General features: G+C 31.2%; 1 protein-coding gene across 1 annotated transcript in view; it reads right to left on the bottom strand.

Moving 5' to 3' along the window:
* The window catches only part of CDH10 (cadherin 10), a 286590-nt gene that overhangs the window by 4918 nt on the left and 260965 nt on the right, over positions 1 to 20707 (bottom strand). The window contains exons 9-11 of the mRNA XM_074279076.1: positions 15203 to 15324; positions 6248 to 6356; positions 2153 to 2404 (exon numbers count right to left, since the gene is read on the bottom strand). Coding sequence (XP_074135177.1) covers positions 2153 to 2404; positions 6248 to 6356; positions 15203 to 15324 — 483 coding nt within the window. The remainder of the gene's footprint in view (positions 1 to 2152; positions 2405 to 6247; positions 6357 to 15202; positions 15325 to 20707) is intronic.

Here is a 20707-nt window from a genome sequence, read left to right as displayed (position 1 = left end):
TCTGGATTCATAAGTATCTTACCTAGTTATAGCATTGATTTAATTAAGTAAGATAAAATACAATAAGGATATTATAATATCTGTGCTAGAGAGAGAGAGAAAGAAGGAGAGAAAGAAGAGAGAGAAAGAGAGGGTATCAGAGAAGTCTGGGGAAAAGAAAGGGAGAAATGTATATGTATTATATATGTATATTACATTTCTTATTTTAAATAATGACTATATAAATTAGATAAGTATATTAGATATGCAAATTATCCATATGATTTAATATACGTCCATATATATACATATTACATATGTGTCTGTGCATATACACAAAGATGAACACATAAATATACATATTTCAAATGTAAGATATTTGCAAAAAACAACATCTAACAATCCAGAGGAGCAGAGACAAAAGACAAATAAAAAAAGGCCATAAATAAAGGGATAGTAGACATGGGAACCAGGGACCAGTCAGTGCACTGAGGCAGGAAAAAGAAGTTTGCCCATTAGACCTAGCATATGGTTATTAGTCTAAGTTAGAATCTATGTACAAAATAACAAGTCAAGATAAAAGAGATTACAGGAACAAAGTGACAGGGATTACTGACTTTGATAACCTGAGGCATCATTCTTCATTCATTAACCTGTATGATTTCTAGTTCATTGAGCCTTATCTGTTATTTAAGGGCTATTGCCATTCAGCAGTATACTTTTGTTTTGTTGTTTGGACTAGGCTTTGTAATTTCTTCACTTTGAGGAACTATCCACATGGAAATTCCTTCCATCAATGCAGGCTTATATTTTATAGTCTTAGAAGTTACTTGGAACACCTAGACATTTAGAGACTATCCTCAGTCATGAAGATGGTATGAATCAGGAGCAAAACTTGCGTCCTAGTTTGATTCCAAGATAAAGCCTCTATATGCTAAATGTAACTTCATGATGATCAAAGAGTTAGTAAGTATATTTTTGTACATTTGCACATGGGTAGGTTCAGAAAGTACTTTCTAACACCTCCAAATTCTTGTATGTAAATACAGAAAAGTTCACAGTAACACATTTTTTTAACTCAATATTTCTGAATTCTTGAAGAATACACTGTTACTTTTGCACCTTGTCCACAAACCACTACAAACAGGGTATTTTTTTCAAAATATCCTTTCAGGTACAGGCAACAATATAATATGTTTGACATTCCTAGTCAACAAATAAGTTTGCCGTTTTTTAATGTAATTACTATTAATTAGCTATACAAAATTTGTCCACCTTGGAGGATGTAAATGGCTTGACTGAGTTTGCTAATTCTTCTTGTGAAATAGATTATTGAATGAAAAGGTATATATTTCCAATGGAAAAGATCTATGATTATTATGCTTAGACAAACTGAAATTATACTTTTTTTTATTCTCATCTTATGAAGTCTTTTGATTTTTTTTTCATATGCCAGTGTATGTTTATGATAAGGCTTATAGTCAATTTCACAAACAACAAACTCCAAACTCATTTTAAGGTGACAATTTTACCTCTAAGAGGAAGGGGAAAAATTATATTTTAATACAAGTTTTCTAAATTCTAACCTGACATTCTTAGCTTCTATGTTTATACATAAAGGGGAGAGGGACATAAGGCAAGAGGACACATAATGAGGTTTAATTATCATATTTTCCCTTTTCTTAGTATTGTAGGTGCACAAAAAGTCTAAAGTTTAGTGTAGAAAAGGATTTTATAAATCCAATAGTCATAAGTTCAGAGTATTAGAATGGAAAGATCTTTAGAAGATTAAGTTCAACCTTTCATTTTATAGCTAAGAAAACTGAAAATCAAACTTTTTAGGTATCTTGTCAAAGGTGACAAGGATGGTGAGAAATATTGGGAGGATTTGAGGCTTATTCTGATTCAAAATAGCAGCAACAATAATAACAGCAAGCATTAATATACCAAATCAAGATATGTGAAAGCATTTTTATACACTCTTTTATTTGATTCTCAATATAATCTTAGGGTTACTGTTCTTTCTATGGTACATTGCTGTCCCATGGGTGTCCACAAAGATATTTGAGAGAAAATAAGCCATTCACAAATAAAAGTTTCCAATTGAATAATTATATATATGTATGATCCACAAAACAAAACAATCACCTTTGTCTGCTGTAAGAAAACTTACCTAGTAAAATGATGATGCAGAGAAGAATAGCAATAAGAGCCCCTGTGCTTAGGCCGGCAGGAAGGAGCAAAGCCTCAGCGCTGCAGGACTGCATGTTCCCTTGGCTGTCACAAGCACAAACTCGAATAGTAAGTGTACCTGTACTGCTTTGGATTGGATAATCATTATCGGAGATCACGACTGGCAAGAGATAGTTACTGATTTCATGCCGACTGAATCCATTTTTTCTTGTTAGAATTCTAGCAGTGTTATCTAAAATGAATTAAAACAATTATTTATTAGTTTTACCTATCCTGAAAAATCAATTGTGCTTTAAGATGTGTTGGATTAAATGACTCCAATTTATGAAGTTTCTAAAATAGTAAAGATGTTATGTGTTCTAATGCCAGGTACTGATTTCTGGTGGGCAGGCAAAAAATAAAACAAAAAACCAAATACCTCACTAATTCTTTTTTTTTTTTTTCCTAGTAAAAATTGTGTGCACTAGAAAATATAACTTTGCAATATTTAAAGATTTTAGCCACTATTCTCTATGTATAAAATACACAAAAACAGTGCATAAATGCAAATAATATTCAGGGGCAGATTCTAAACACTATTCTAGAAGCATTGAATATCAATAACAATAGAGCAATACCATAGTTCTTATCTTCCTTTGACACCTTACCACTTAATCATATAAAGTTTAAGAATGCTAAAGATAGATGAGGCAATCTTAAATAGAGCTCCTTAATTGTTTTTGTAATGGGCATCTCCCACAATCTACTAATCAAGTACTTCTAAGAATAATGCTTTTAAATGCATAAAGAAAAAATGCAGTATTATAAAGGGAATTAATTATATTGAATTTTTTTCCCTCATCCTACTTCACAGATATCAGTTTGTAGAATCTCTTTTAAGAATACTTAATAAAGGCTCTATGAGAACATTTGCATTAATTCTTAGGTTTAGTCAGTTTTAGGCCATAATTATCTGCATGTATTCTTCTAGATAAAGAAACCAAGAGTGATGTTTCAACTCTGTTATTCCATAGTTTTGGAGGCAACACACTGGGAACAAAGCATCCAATTTTAGGGAAGGAAAACAGACTTGCTCATATAAATTTTAAAGATTCTGAAACTACACATTATTGAGCACATTTGAAATAACTAGTAAATCTAATCTTTATAGTTGGGTTGCTATTCTCATTATGCCAAAAGGGAAAAGACATATTTTGTTAAAATTGTTTTAATTAATGTCATTTAAGACATCAAAATAAAGTAAAGTGAAGATCTTAGATTTTTTAAAAATAATTCAGGTGAAAGAAAGAACAATTTTGGTTGAAATTGTTGTAAGAACCACTTTTTATGCTGATAGTTAAAACATAGTCATGTTAAGTTAGAGACAATGAATACACACACACATATACATATGTACACATACATATATATATGAGAGACAGAGAGAGAGAGAGAAAACTTTAATTCCTAAATCACTAGATTGTTTATATAACAATAGCTATTAAGGTGACTGATTAGTTTGATTAAAGATAGATTACTGAAATAGACAATATTTTTCCTTAAAAAATATTCTTAGTGAACTAATTTATTATGTATAGTAAATGATAGCTTAATTTTATGCAATACATTTTAATATATATATTTTTTGTTGTATTTATTCTAGTATTCCTAATATAATGCAAAAATTAAAGTGACAAATCAAGACTGAGTGGCATCTTATTTGAGATATTGGCATTATCAATTAGCTAAAAAATTATTTATTTTTCTGTCCTTTGGCAAATTGTTAACATAATAAAGAAAATGAAATTGTACTTGCAATTTTTTAGGGCAAGATAATTATTGAGCACAAAAAAAAAAAAAAAAAAAAAAAAGAAGAAACCCTAAAACCTTAAAAGAGATTAAATGTATTTAAGTCTTTAAGTACCCTGTAAATAGTGTATTGGGATCTTCAAATCAGAAAATTTGATTATCAAAATAGTGACTTCTCCATAATGGTGTTGATGGAATTTTCATATATGCTCAAATTTTTCTTTTTCTTTTTTCTTTTTTTTTTTTTTTTCTTTTCTTTTCTTTTCTTTTTCTTTTCCCTGAGGCTGGGGTTAAGTGACTTGCCCAGGGTCACACAGCTAGGAAGTGTTAAGTGTCTGAGATCAAATTTGAACTCCGGTCCTCCTGAATTCAAGGCTGATGCTCTATCCACTGTGCCACCTAACTGCCCCCTATGCTCAAATTTTTCAATCGGATAACTAAATATATCACATTTTTTTGAGTTTTAGAAATTTGTTTACCAAATATACCACATTTAAGCTTCAGAGAAATCTCAAGCTTAAGAATATACATCTAGAAATTATTTTATGTGGTGATACATACCAACAATCAAAAATTAAAGTTTCTTCTGCAACTTGGCAATGTCTTCAAGTTAATTAAGAGATAAGTTAAATTCTATTTTGATTCAGGTCAAAATAAGCAGTTTAAAACCATCAAGAAATGGATTTAATGTTAATGCCAATAATTCATTTCTATTTTGAAAGGCAGGAAAGAGTATAAATATAGAGTAACTGTTTCCATAGCAGGAAAGAATCATAAAAAGGTGAATAAGGAAACTGATTAAGAATTTTTTAGGTATCTGCAAGAAAACCAACAATATAATTATAGTTAGGATGTTGAAACCATTGACATTACCTTAAATTTTTTAAAATTTGAAACAGGCAAAATGTTCCAATATTTGTTTACTAAATTGTGCCTATTACCCATTTTGATTTTGTAATAAACTAAGCTGAGTGGTCTATTTTATCTGGAAAAATTATTGAGTTATCAAATAAACCCCATTTTTCTACATTCCTTTTAGGAGACATAGAGGTTTGTGTATGGTCCTTCCTAAATGAGGATGATAGTATTCTCCTAATGTTATATACAAAATTTCTTGACAAGTTTTTATATGATTTTATATGCCATGAACTCTCCTGCCTCAGACTTCTTCATGCGTGAAATTCTGTAATCTATCAAATCTGCTTGTTTAGACTATAACAATTCTTTAAGGACTCATTGAAATGTACATTATTTCATGTACCTTTCTCTTCTCCTGTCCATCAGAATTATTTCCCTTAATACTCAAATTAATTGTTTTGATTCACTTTTTGGTAATGTATTTTCTTGCATAATAATTACTGTTCATATGCTTTAAAATTCTTCCAACTATATTATAAACTCATTGAAATAATGAACTGTCTAATCTTATTTATATCTTCCTCCAGTGCCTATCACAAAATAAATATCTGAATGCTTACTGAATAATGAAAAACAACTTTTGGTATTATTCATTCAAAAAGATTCTGTACAAATTTTAAAAATATGCAAAAAGAGAATTACTAAATACAATACTACATTACTTATATTGCATTTATAAGGAAGGTATCAGATGAATACGTTTTCCAAGTACTTTACGTTATAACCTTTCTTTTTCAAAACTGAAAATACATATAATTGATAGTACTCTCTAAAACATATTACACACTCTTGCCTTTGCATATAGAGTATACTGAATTTTTTTGTCTTTTTCTTGATGACACAAGATAATCCTCATTGAGACAAAGCGCTGTCCCATTCTAAAGTACATATTTGTTTTTTTTCTCTCTCTCTTGCCTATTCACCTATCCCCTTTTTGTTTTGTCTCTAATTTCTTTCTTCCCCTTAGCATCATACACCAAGATGTCAAATTTTGTTAAGAGTTCAACTTTAATTTCTTTTGTTAATTAGAAGTCTCTTTTATTCAGATCAGTGAACTAACCCATCATATGATTTTTAGGGCATTTTTTTCTTCTTTTACTTTATTTTTTACTTTTTTTTAATTACTTCTATATTTTTGAGTTAATGAGACTTGGTGAATATATTCAGAGGTGTGAGGGCAGGGATATTCAATCTTGTGTATTTGAAGGTGTTATTGATTATTGAAAATGTTTAAAAATTGACAGTTCATTAAGTCTTTAAATACAATTTATAATATTATTAGAATATTAACTTCCTTAAAGTCTTTATAATTATTTATGATATATCATAAATTTCGTAAATAATTCTTTATAGGCAATTCTTTAGATACCTTCATTATCCTGGACAGTGAAGTTTGGATTGACAGCAGCTAGACTGAAGAAAAATTTCTGTCCACCTAAGGGATCATCTTTATCCACTGCACTTATAGTCTGTATTAGCTGCAGAGAAAAGAAAATACACATTAAAAAGTGCTACTGCCATGCAGATAACTGGATTCTTTACATGAAATACCTCTTGTGTCCTCTTTACCCCAATGCAGTTTATTCAGAAATACTAGATTTAATTTCTTTTTATACTGGCATAAACTCAAGTTTCTAGTTCTAGGTCAATTAATCAATAATGCTTAAACTTATATCTTAATTTCATTTTTAAAAATTTTAACAAGCTATAAATACCATTTTTTTTACCTTAGCAAAAAGTGACTTATAGTAGGAGGCAATGATTTTAGTTATATCATCTCTGGCTAGAATTTTATTTAATACATTTTTTACATTGGTTTAGTAAAATAGTCAATCGCTAAACTTTAATTAGCATTTTCCTTTGAGCCATACACTGTAGTCAGTGATATAAAGAAAGGCAAAAAAAAAAAAAAAATAAAATAAAATAAATAGCACTTGCTTATTAGTCTTCTCAATCTAATGGAAAGGACAAGGCAAAGTAATAGAATTAAGAGGTATTGGGAAAAGTTTCCTATAATTTGGACTTTGAGGAAGTCATGGAAGCCATAAGGTAAAAATGGGAATAGGAGAGAGAGTATTCCAGGCATGAAGGATTGTCAGTGAAAATGTCTGGAGTTAAAGATGCTGTTTTTTTTTTTGTTGTTGTTGTTGTTGTTTTTGTTTTGTTGTTGTTGTTGTTATTGTTTTGTTTTATTTTTATTTTTAAATAACAAGGAAGCCAATGTTACCAGATCAAAGAATATTTGTGGATGGGGTCGGGTTGGAGTAACTGTGTAAGATGTAAGAAGACTAATAAGTTGGGAATGTTGGATCAGTTTATGAAGGCTTAAAACACCAATCCATTTTATATTTGATCTTAGAGGTACTGGAGGTCACTGGAGTTTATTGGAAAGAAAGGGTAATCTAGTCAGATTTTCACTTCAGGAAGAACACTGACAGCTGAGTAAAAGATGATTTGAAATGGCAAGAGGCTTCTAGCAGGGAACCAGCAGGATATAGCATAATCCATGTTTGAGATGATGAGGGCTTATACAAAGGTAGTAGCAATATTTAGGTGAGGTGATGACATTAGGAGAGGTAAAATAAAGAGATTTGGGAAACAGAGTAGATATAGGGAGTGACAGTAAAGATTCAGGGTTGACATCCAGTTTGTGAGCTTGGATAATTCATTGGATGGTAATATATTCAGCAAACATGGGGAAGTTTGGAATGGGAGAGCTTGAGCAGCTGGGGGGAAGGCATTGTGGGTTCAACTGAGAATATTAAGTTTAAGGTGAATATGGAACATCCAGTTTGAGATATCCACTAGAAAGTTAAAGATGAGGAACAGAAGTCAGCAGAACAGTTTGGAGTAGATAAACTTGATGATTATCAGCACAATGATAACAACCGACTCCATGGGAGCTAAAAAGACCATTAAGTCAAAGTGTAGAGGGAAAGGAGAAGATGGCTCAGGACACTCATGGTTAGCAGGTGTGACCTGGATGAAGTTACAGACAAAGAACTCTGAAGATTAGACAGGTAGGAGGAGAATAGGTAGAGAGCAGTGTCATGAAAGCATAAAGAGAAAAGGATATCAAGGAAAAAGTAATCAACAAAAGCAAAACTACAAAGAGTTCAAGAAGGTTGGAGTTTGAAAAAGACCCATAGATTCAGAAGTTATGAGATTACAGGTAATTTTGGAAATAGCAGTTTCAATTGAATAATGAAGTTATAAACCAGATTGTAAAAACTTAAGAAGATTGTAGAAGGAGAAGTGGAGCTACTTTTTATAAATGAACTTCTTAATTACTATAGCTGGTTCATTTATTTTTTAAAATTTATAATTGTTTCTTTATTTATGTCTTTCATGTTAATGTTTCCCATGATAAAGTTCAAAGACTTATGGACAGAATATAATTTTCTAACGAACACAGATGGAGAATTTCCTTGTTTAGAATGCAAATATACTGTTATCTCCATTATTTGTTAATCAATTTTTAAAACACTATTTTGTTCTCCTTTAAAAGAAAGAAGTTAATACTTTAAATTTTCTTAGTATCTTTGCATATGAATAATCACACAACTGATTAAGGGGTATAAGTATTTCAGATCTTACTTTTTTGTTTTCTTATTTTAAAAAACACAAAAATATTTTTAGGTTCCATCTTTTTATTGAAATAATTTATGTATCACTCAACTGGTAAACAAGAATGTTCTCTTGCAGGTCATAAATTAAGAGGGAAAATTGTACTTAAACATAAATTGACAAAAGTATCTGTCTGTAACTAAACAAATCCAGAGTATATCTGTGCTGGAATATATTCAACATATATTCTGGAAATCATTTCTAAAGATCTCTCAAAGAAAAACAGATTCTAAAGTAATAAAAAAGTTCAAAGACATTTTCAAGACCAAAGTTAAGCAAAAGAGAAAAAAATCCAAACAGCATGCTTAATTTGTTATGGCTTTATTTCAAAGATGTCAAAGTTTGGTTTTAGCATTATCTCAAGAAGCACAGGTCACAGCACCTCTAGAATTAAGACATGTGTAGAAATAAGATATTGTTGTTGTTGTTGTTGTTGTTGTTGTTGTTGTTTTGTAGAAAACATAGGGAGAGTTTGAACAGCTTGAATCAGGGCTTATTCTTAAATGTCAGGCTGATGAACATACACTTACATACCAGTATACTTGATGAACATACAATTCATACAATTTGGTAGAACCTGGTATAACTTTAGATCTACTAGCAAAGCCTTGAAAGATCCAGGTTTACTCCAATAACACAAAGAAGTATTTTTAATAGGATTTTCGTAAAATATCTGCATTCTTATATAAAATATTGGGGAAAAATGATCTATGCAAATGTTGGAGTTTTCCGATAAGGAAAAAAAGAGGACAATAGTTAGGCTGTCTAGATGATTTTTTATAACAGTTTGCTTATTCATAGTAATAAGAATGAGAAGTATAAAAATATGAGCTCCTACTGTATATTTCTTGTGTTGATTAAAAAACAAAACAAAACAAAATGACTGTATGGAAAACTACCTTTAAAGCTCTCCCTCAAGGTGTATAACACTTTCATTCTGCTTTCTGCTACAAAAGAGTTTTTTCCAACACCAACATTTTCCTAGCAGTATTTTATTACCTAAAGGGAGCATGATGATTTTCAGTGATTTTTTTAAAAAGGTGCATTCCTCAAAAGACAAAGAAGAAACATATCACTCTGACAGTCTGTAGAATATTAGCAATAATGATGTATAGTAGCCTGCAGAACACATAATAAAAGCATTGCTTTTCGCATTCATTTTACAGAATATAACTATTATAACATCATCACAAAGAAAGGTCCCATAGCACAGAGGGTAAAGAACTACATGTAAAGTCAAGAAACTGGATTCAAGTCTTCCCACGTACATATACTAACTGTGTGACTATGAAGAAATCTAAGCTCTCAGTCAACCATTTTTGGGCCTATGTTTTCATTGGTGTAAGGAAATCCCAAAAAAGAGGCCCCATGTACTAAATGAACTTGGCATTTTCTCTTTAACTTAACATTGCCTGTGAGAGTAAAAAAATTAAGTGACTTATGAAGAATAACATGGATAGTATGTGTCAGAGATAAGTTTTTAAATAAAGGCTTCCTGGCTCTCAGGCTGGAGATCTATATAGCCATACTCTACTATTAATTTTTTTTTCTTTTGCCAGGCAGTTGAGGTTAAGTGACTTGCCCACATCACACAGATAGGAAGTATTAAGTGTTTGAGGTTGGATTTGAACTCAGGTTCTGACTCCAGGGCCAGTGAGCTGCCCCTATGCCATTACTTTCTAATCAAATTTTAGTAGAAGGAGTCTTTATACTAAGAGTTACCCACACTGATTAAAATAAAGGTTATCTCTTATTCTTCATATATACTTTGAAAAACTAATTAGAAGATGCAATTTTAATAGGGAGGAAAACTTATTCAAAGTATAGAAAGGAGCTTGTAGTAGGCAAGTGTTCTTGATACAAAGGTGAGAAAAATAGTGGCAAAAGTAATAATATAAAATTGTGCCTGTGAGTTATATTTAAAATAAATGTATTTTAAATTTAGATGAAATATGTGTCATTTAAAAAATTAAGTCAAATATACCAAGTTTACTATATAAATAATGTCTTAGTCAAATATTTCAATTCATTTATAAAATTAAGATTCTAAATTATGATTGGTGGTACTGATGAGACTTAAACTTTCAATAATATAGGAAGTTCATGTGCACCCAGAAAGCACAGCTGATTCATACTTCAAAGATAACTTGAATCCAACTACAATCATTCTATATGAACTTGAATACAGATCTACTCTAAGTGGCCATTTATCCTTGACATGAAGACCTCCAGAGTGGAGAAACTCACTAACATAGATGTTATCTATCAAGCTGCCCATTCTGCCTCTAAATGACTTATATACCTTTTTTATACAACAAATATAAATCCAGTTCTCTGGTATCTTGCTGTTGTTTGTTTGTTAAAATTTGTATTAGAAGATGCTGAATAAATGGTTGTTGAATTAATCTGAAGTTAGATTTTTCTTTGGTTCTTGCAATATTTTAATATTGCAATAATAAAATTTAACACACAAATTTTGATTTCCTGTGTATGCTTTTTGGCCATCTCCCCCAGCCCAGTCATGTGTTTTAGATGTTGCCTTTTGGAAGTCTTCAATGAAAAAGATGTTTCAGACTACTTATACTGTGTGTGTGTGCCTATGCATGCTTCATTGTTGATTGGGTCAACTGAAATACATATTCTTTTGGCTTCATTTCTTTCCTGATTTTTAGCCAGATAGAATAAATTAAAAACATTGGTGTTAAAAAGACCATTGTTAATTATACAGCAATGAATATGTTATGATAATTGAAAGCATTGTTCAATTTCATGAATGTGATTCAATATAATCTCTATCTCCTATTTAAGTCTAGGCCATCTTCAGGAGCTATATGATTTATTATATATATATTTATTCATATATATTTTTTATATATATATATATATATATAGTTGGAACAATCTTATTCTACATATCAATATCTGGATGATAACGCTTTTTTTCCTTTACTGTCCACCCTCTCATGTGAATGGTTAAACTGGTTTCCTTTGGATTTTAATATATAGTATTCTGGAAATCAATTCATTTAGTACAAAGTCATCAGCAAATAGAAGGACTTAGAGTACCTGCCAATTCCATGAATTTGTTCCATTTTGAACCTACAGAGTATATCCTTCAGGACATGGGTAAAAACTTGAGATTAACATTTGTCTTCTTATCTCATGCTTCTATTACCACTTTTGAGTAATCATCATGATTACAATTGTTAGAAATTGATGATCAGCTTATGAAAAATGCATAGAAACCCATTAAGTGATCAAACCTACCATTGATATAATAGTACAAGTGAAAATTGATTTTAGTTATATATTTGTTATACTTTCATTGAAAGACTTACAGAACAATTGTAATGTCAGACCATTACTATCATTCTTAGCACAATGGATTTCAATTAATAGCCGTTGCAAACATAATAATTAAAATATTCTATTTAGGAGTGTCTTTATGAAAATACATTAAATTAGAAGCATTATAAATATGTACAAAAATTCTCATTTCATTATCCACTTGAAATTATTCTAAAGTTATCAATCATTTTTTAAATGGTCAAATGTTTTCTCATACATCTTTTTTGACCTCTGAAGATTTTAATACTAATTCTCATTCTCTTTCTGTGAAAAATCTTTTCTTTTTATGTTTTCATGATACTAATCATTATTTTTTTTCCTTTTTATTTGATTGCTCCTTTTTTAGTCTCTTCTGGAAGATCCTTGCCCATGTTGTGCTGACTATATGTCAATTTCTCCCAATTCTCTGTCTTGGGGCCACTTTTGCTTTCCTTGTGAACTACTTTGCTTGGCGATTTCATCAGCTCCAGGGGGTTTAATTATCATCTTTCAGTAGATTATTCCAAGATAAATCCATCTATCTTTCATATCTTTCTTTAACTCTAGTTCTATATTGCCAATGCCTTTTTGATATTTCATACTGCTTGTTTTCAGGTATTTCAAACTCAATATGTTTAAAGCAGAATTATCTCTTGCCTCCACCTCTGCTTAGAAATTCCTATGCTTTTTCCCTCTTTCCTATTATTGGGAAGGGTGCCATCATCCTGCTAGTCACCTGGACCCACAACCTAAGTATCATGCTTTTCTATTTCTCACCTTTACTTGCTAGATATATTTATTCTGTTGGAAATTATTGTTTCTAGTTTTTACATAATTACTCATATTTCTTCCTTATATTTATTCATGCAGCTATTACCATAGTACAGGCCCTTATTCCTTGCCTAGACTATTTTAGTTAATTTAAAATTGTTCTAGCTCCTTTAAGAGTCTCCTCACATCAATCAGTGCTCTACTCAGTTGCCAAAATAGTTAAGCCAAAGTTATGACCTATGTCACTGACCTCCCTACTAAATAAACTTCAGTGACTATTATCTTCAGAATCAAATAGAAAATGTCCTATTAAGCATTCAAAGCCTCTTTTAAGCAGAAATTCCCTACCTAATTCACTACTCTCCTACACACTCTCTACTTGCCATTTTCTCTTACATAACACTTCATCCCCTAACTGTGAACTTGCACAGATACTTGGAAAACTTACTTTGCTTACCTATAATTCTTGGATTCAATGGTTTCTTTTAAGATAATTAAAATTACATAGACTTCAAGAAGCCTTTCCCTGCTGTTCATCTTCCAGCTCTTGCTAGAACCTTCCCCCAGAGATTATCTTTGATTTACTAATTAAATAAATAAATTACATACATATGCTCAAAATATATATGCTTGTCTAGTGTTCAAATGACAAAAAACAAGATTGTATATGTAAAACAACATATATATATATAGACATATGTATATATATATATATATGTACTTGTGAATATGTATATATTTAGGTATGTATATATTTAGGTTGACAGTAGCTTGCTGCATACTAGTGTATCTTTACAAATATATGTAATTGTGTATTATTATACATATAGGTATATGTGTGTATGTGCTTATACTTAGTTATTTGCATGTTTTCTCTCTTCTTTGAACATGAGATCTTCTAATAGACAGACATGTATCATCATGAAAAAGATATTAGTTTTTGTTTTATTTTGGAATTTTAAAATTCTTAGCACATTGCCTGATACAGAGTATAAGAGCTTAATAAATGCTTGTTGAATGACTAACTTTTGCCTCCTACATACAGCATAATTTGATTGCTAGGTATATGTGAATAAGACTTCCTATAATGATTAGTTAAAATAATTTTTTAGATTTTTAACACCTATGTGCCTCTAGGCAAGTCACTTATCTGGCTCCATTTCCTGAGTTGCAAATGGGATTAAAATAACACCTAGCTCACTGGACAATTATAAATTATAAAAATAAAATAAGATAATATTTGTAATGTTATTTCCAAACCTTAAGAATCTTTATAAATAGTAGCTATTATTATTATTATTATTATTAAACTGAGATTATCCAAACAAATACATAAGAAAATGATGTTAGTAGATTTATTGTCCTGGCAAATCTAGGGTCTGTTCATATATAAAAGACAAAAAATACTTAAATATAGGTTTGAATTCTTAAAATATCTTATTTAGGAATGGTCAATTGGAATAAGGAAACCATAGGCAAGGAATAAATATGTGGATGTGGAATAACTTCAAGAGGTAAAAACCAGAAATATTAACATGGCTTACAGGTCATTAAAATGACTTAAGTATAGTAATATTCTGCATTTCAATACATTAACCAAACAAGGAATATAAATAAGCTGAACTCCAGTTTTCCATGGTATTTGAAAGGAAAAATAAAATCAAGTTGACACAATTTTACCATTTCAAAAACTGTATAAGCACTGTTGAATTTGTTTGATTATTCAATAGGGAGAATTTGAGAGATAGGGTAATCTAATTTGCATAAAAATATAATAGTGACATTGATGTTTATAAAGACCATGAAATGATGTCAAAACATAATGTGGTTCTGTGATGGGCTCTCTTTCTTTAAAAAAAATAAATTTGATTCCCAATTATTATTTATAACAGTCTGCTTCCATCTGTGAAGATAGTGCTGAAACCAATTAAGAGCATTTCATTCAGATTCATACGTTCAGCCTTTTCAAACAACAAAATGAGTCTACTGAAGCAAAGGTTTTAGGAGTAAATACATAAAGCTGATGCAGGGAGAGCTTTATAAAGAAATATGTCATTAGATAATTTCATGTTGCTGTAATTCTGAAATTTAATGCATATATCTAAAGTTTGATTCCTCTTTTACTACAACATAGCCATCTTTTAATTCCATTTCTACATCCTGGAATTGAATGAATCTCTTTCTGTCCCTTTGGATCTGTTCCTATCCTTTAATTCTCTCTCTGTCTTCTACTGCATTCACTCATCCTCTTCATCTAGTGGTTTTCTATATTTATCTGAAAAAGCAGAAGGATTTTATTCTACTTTTCAAAGAGTTTGGAAATTGCTTGTACCTATCCACTTGCTGTCTTGTGATGGCAAGTAGCTACAACTTCCATGTGAGTTTAAGAACCATTAAAAATAAATTTTAAAATCCTATCATTTATCCTTATACATCTTTTTCTCTCTGCCTCTCATTGTCTTTATGTCAGTCTGTCTCTTACTCTCCTTTCACATTCTCCCTTTGTTCTCCTCTGAATGTTCCCATTAAGAAGGTGTAATTTTTATTTTTTAAAAAAAGATAAAAATAATCATGCTTGTTATATTTCAGAGGCACTTACTTGTCCAGGTCTTGCATTCTCACATACAAAGGTATCATAGAATACAGCAAACTGTGGAGCATTGTCATTGACATCCAAAATTCTGACAAAAACTGCTACACGGGTTGTCTCTTTTGGGTTGTCTAGGAGAGGGAAAGAAAAATCATGACTCACTACCAACAGAAATATACTGACACTGACAAGTATGTGTCAGTGTAAGCCATAAGGCAAGGAACATCCCTTGGTCGAAAATTAAGTATTTAGTTTTATTTTTCTATCCAGTGAAAATTAGAATATCCTTAAGTAAATAAACACTATTTCTTCTCTATTACAATACAATAAAATGTATCACACTAAAAAAAAATGTGCGAACCACTTCATACCTATCAGATTGGCTTTTACGACAAAAAAGAGGAATGACAAATGGAGAAGGTGTGGTCAATTTGGGGAACTAGTGCATTGTTGCTGGAGTTGTGAATTGATCATACCATGCTGAAGAGAAATTTGGAAATATGCCCAAAAGACAACCAATTGTGAATACCTTTCACTCAGGAATAGCACTATTTGGCCTATATCCCAAGGAGATTATAAAAACCGTGAAAAGGACCTTTAGGTAACAAAATATTTATAAAAGTCTTTTTCATGATAGCAAATAATTGGAAATCAAGGGGATGCCCATCAATTAGGAAATGGCTGAACAATTGTGGCATATGAATGTAATGGAATATTATTGTACTGTAAAAAATAATAAACAGGTGGCATTCAGAACACTGGACTTACATGAACTGATGCTGAGTGAAGTGAGCAAAATCAGGAGAATATTATACATAGTAACAGCAATATTGTGTAATTATCAACTGTGATAGACTTAGCTCTTTTCAGAAATACAATGATCCAAAATAATTCCAAAAACTCATGATGGAAAATGTTGCCCATATTCAAAGAAAGAATTATGAAGTCTGAATGCATATAAAAGCATACTATATTTCTTTTTTTATTTTTATTTTTTGGGAGAAGTGCATATTTTCCTTTTTGTTCTTTTTCTTCTTTCACAACATGACAAATGTGGAAATATTTTTGCATGATTGTTTATGTGTAACCCATATCATATTGCTTGTTGTCTTGGGAAGGGAAATATTAGGGAAGAAGGGAGGGAAAATTTGAAACTGAAAATTTTAAAAAAAAGGAATCTCTACATGTAATTGGAAAACAAAATACTATTTACTAAAAATATTGAATAACCCAAAAAGAGCATGTTGCAATAGTTATAAAGCAATTATTTTAATTATTTTGAGGTTTATATTATTCTTCTGTAACATACATTTATATAACTATTAGAAATATTTCAGCTTTTATATGGTAGGAATATTAAAAGACAGATTGAGTGTGAAAATCCAAGTAGAATATATGTATTGTATTTATTTCAGGTTTTAGTTCAATCACATGAAGTCAACTAAGTGTCTTCTTATTTTGAGCATTAATTATAGTGAGGCAAGATGATATAGTAGTAGAAATGTGCTATACAAAGTGTCCCAAAGGTCTTAATACAACTTTGTGCTATTAAAGTTAAAATATTACATTAAGACATCTGGGATATACTGTATTTGGACAGAAAGCACCTGGGTTTGAATTAGGGCTATACAATTTACTAAGTATGGAACTTTAGGCAAATCATGTTGATTCTCTGAAACTCATTTGTAAAATGGAAAGCCTTGGCTAGGTGACATAGGATCATAGATCTAAAAATGATGTTAGAATTCAAAGAGCTATAAAACTGTGCATACTTTTTGATCTAGCAGGATCACTAATGGATCTGAGATCATAAAAGGGGGGGGGAAGTATCCACAAGTGCAAAAATGTTTGTAGCACCTCTTTGTAGGCAAGGAATTGAAAAGTGAATGGATGTCCATCAGTTGAGGGATGACTGAAGAAGTTATGGTATATGAAAGTAATGGAATATTATTGTTTTATAAGAAATGATGAAAAGGCTGATTTCAGAAAACAACTTGAAAACATTTATATGAACTGCTGCTGTTGCTGAGTGAAGCAAGAAGAACCAACAAAGCAAGATTGTGTGATCAACTATGATATTCGGCTCTTTTCAGTAATATAGAGATGCAAGGCTATTCCAGTAAACTTGGGTGGAAAATGTCATCCACATTCCAAGAGAGAAATATGGAGAATATATTTCACCATATTTCTGAGAAGAGCTAAGTCTATCATAGTCTGATCATCACAGAAATTTATTGTTACTGTGAACAGTAACACTTCACTCAGCATCAATTCATGTGAGGCTCTCCAGTTATGAAATCAGCTCCTCATCATTTCTTATAAAAACAATAATATTCCATCACATTTATATGACACAACTTATTCAACCATTTTACAATTGACAGACATCCATTACATTTTCAATTCCTTGCCACTACAAATGTTTTTGCACATGTGGGTCTTTTTCCCTTCTTTATGATTTTTTTGAGATATAGACTCAGTAGTGGCACTGCTGGAACAAAGGATATATATAGTTTTATATCCCTTTGGGCATATTTCCAAATTGCTCCCCAGAATGATTGAATCAATTCATAACTTTATCAATGATGCTTTGGTGTCCCAGATTTCCCACATCCCCTCCAACATCCATCATTATCTTTTCCTATCATGTTAGACAATCTGATAGATATGAGGTGGTACTTTCAAAGTAATTTTAATTTGCATTTTTTTATGCAAAAGTGATTTAAATAATTTTTTTTCATATTCCTATAAATGGTTTCAATTTCTTCATTTGTTAGAGTCACTTTCTAAAATTTCTGTATAAGGGTAAGAGTTTCATTGGCAGAATGTCTACTACTCTTACTACAAAGAATTACAAGAGAATCAGGGGAATTTTCCACATTTCCCCATAGATTTCATACCGAGGAGGATGCTTAGGGTCGTGGATACAATATTTAGCATAGAATCAGAAATACTTGTGTTTAAATCCCACTTCAGACATTTAAACTATGACCTTAATTTCTACCTACCTCCGTTTCTTCACTGTAAAATGGAAATAATAGCACCAACTTCACTGAAGTTGAGGTGAGGATCAAATGAAATAATACCTGTAAAATTGCATAGCATAAAATCTGACTGGGAGTAAGAACTTAATAAATGCTTGTCTCCCACATCCTGTCTTTATGTGAAACTGGGACTTTAAATAGTTTCAGTCTTTTGTCATTGGAATCTTCAAACTGATAGGTAATTCAAAGAAATAGATATACCAAAAAATGTGACAAGACTATTTTTATTCAGAACTCAGCATTTCAGTTTCCTTCATGTCCAAAGTAAAAAGATCTGGATAGATTGTCTCTAAACTCCCAAGTAGCTTCTCCATCCATTATATTTACTTTATACTTAACCAATATACTTCATTCACATTTCTGTTGTTCCTTATAGTTTACTCAAAATAGCTTTGAGAGAGGCTCTTAATTTGTTCTAGCAAAGTTCACTCAGTCATAATGTACAATTATAATTTTCAGCCTGGCCTCAACAAATGGTGATTTTAATAATGTTTCTAGAAAAGCCATATTTGTATTATTAACTTCATTTTAACAATGAAGAAACTGATACTCAGGGAGTCACACAGCTAGGAAAGGACAGAGGCAGACCTAGAGCTCAGATGTTCTGTGTAAATCAGAATTTTTCCCTAACACTCTCACTATGCTGCCTTTGTAATAAGCCCTACCACATCTGTACAAGATAAATGAAAATGTTCCATGAAAATAACATTAGCACATGTACAGAAGCCAGTTAACCCTTTCTTTTTTTGTCTTCCAAAATAGAACAAAAGTAGGGGAAACACAGTTTTAACCCTTGCTCCGATGATCAGTATTAACATGGGAAACATTCCTTATGCCCTAGAAGCAATCTGTAGCACTGTCTTCAGAGCTAAACAAAAATGAAACTCAAGGTAATTATCTTCAACACACAAATGTATAATATTTCATGCAATATATTCTCTCTTTTTAGGCTGGAATTTATGATACGTATTTGAGTTCATCAAAAAGATTCCCTTAAACATAGCCACCACCTTTAGAATTTACTGCAATGACAGTTAAATCTATCTTGGAAATATGTTGGGAGCTGCTAATTTGATTTTACAAAATATGTTAATTTGTTCCAGTCTCCAGGATTAATTCAATTATTATAACCAACCATAATTTTCAGCTTGGGCTTAACAAGTGATGCTTTTGCTGGGGAGGAAACAAGTGAGGTTAAATTAAGCAACTTGGCCAAGGCCATATAGATAGTAAGTGTCAAATGTTTGAAGTCATATTTGAACTCAGGTTCTCCTGACTCCAGACCAGTGCTGTAGCCACTGTACCACCTAGCTGCCCAAATGGCATTTTTTATAATATTTCTGAAAAAGGAAGCTGAGGATAAAACTCAGGCATAGTTTATCAAATAGTTCACTGGGTACAAGTACTAGTCATAGTCTGTAATGGGTTATTATAGAATGTGAGAAATTAACTCCTGTGCCTGTGGCAGGCATGATGACACATTTAGTAGTAGTAGATTTTTATGTGACACCCTTAGGGGCTTTAGAGAATGAAACATTTACAATAAGCCACAAAGCTGAAGGCCAAGTGAAAACAACCCCTGATGTGCTATTTCCTTCTCTCTACTTAATATGCAATATATCATAAGGCATAATAGGATCTTGATTACAGATACTTTGACATGTATGCATTTCAAACAGTTAATTTACAGATTGATTTAATGTCAGGAAAGAAAAAAAGTTGAGTTTGCTAGAGATGTGGAGAGAGAGAGAGAGAAGTAGAGAGAGAGAGAGAGAGAGAGAGAGAGAGAGAGAGAGAGAGAGAGAGAGAGAGAGAGAGAGAGAGAGAAAGGAAAAAAAGAAAAAGGAAAAGAAAAAAAAAGCATTTTTTTTTCCTTAACAAAGACCTAATTATTTCTGCTAGGTTTCAAAGTTAATTTTCTCAAGTTCTCTCAAATAGAAAATGCAGTTAATAGCCCTTTTGAAGCAGAGGAAGACAGCATCAAATTTAGTGTATAAAATGACATGATTCAAGAGTGGTCAGAGTGGAAGACCTAACCTAGCCTGCTCTCACTGGGAACATTCAACTTAGGAAGAGATGGCAACAAAAACAATCTCCTTAAAAAGAAAAAAAAATAAATCTGATTTCAAAATAAATGTCCTTTTACTTTTAGACAGAAAAGATTTATACACTTAAAACTGTAATCTCAGAGCTTAAAAGCCATTTGGCTATGACATAACAGGAATGTTGCTCCCCATTTTGGAAGAGGTAGAAGAGATTTTTAAATTAATTTTAATTGATCTAAAACTAGCCTGAAGTTTAAACAAGTAGCCAAGTCTGGGAAGAAGCTCATTTTCTTTTGATGGTCAACTATTTTGTTCAAACTCTTCCTTTACCTTCCTAAAAATTCGACATTGATAATTTATTTTTGATTCAATTGTGATCCTTTAATCTTGTCTTCCTAGGACCTGATTTTTTTCCCCACTTTATT

The sequence above is a fragment of the Sminthopsis crassicaudata genome, chromosome 1, assembly GCF_048593235.1.
Source record: "Sminthopsis crassicaudata isolate SCR6 chromosome 1, ASM4859323v1, whole genome shotgun sequence".
In the NCBI taxonomy this organism is placed as follows: Eukaryota; Metazoa; Chordata; class Mammalia; order Dasyuromorphia; family Dasyuridae; genus Sminthopsis; species Sminthopsis crassicaudata.
Note: the sequence above shows the minus strand (reverse complement) of the source record. Positions and strands in the feature narration are given on the sequence as shown.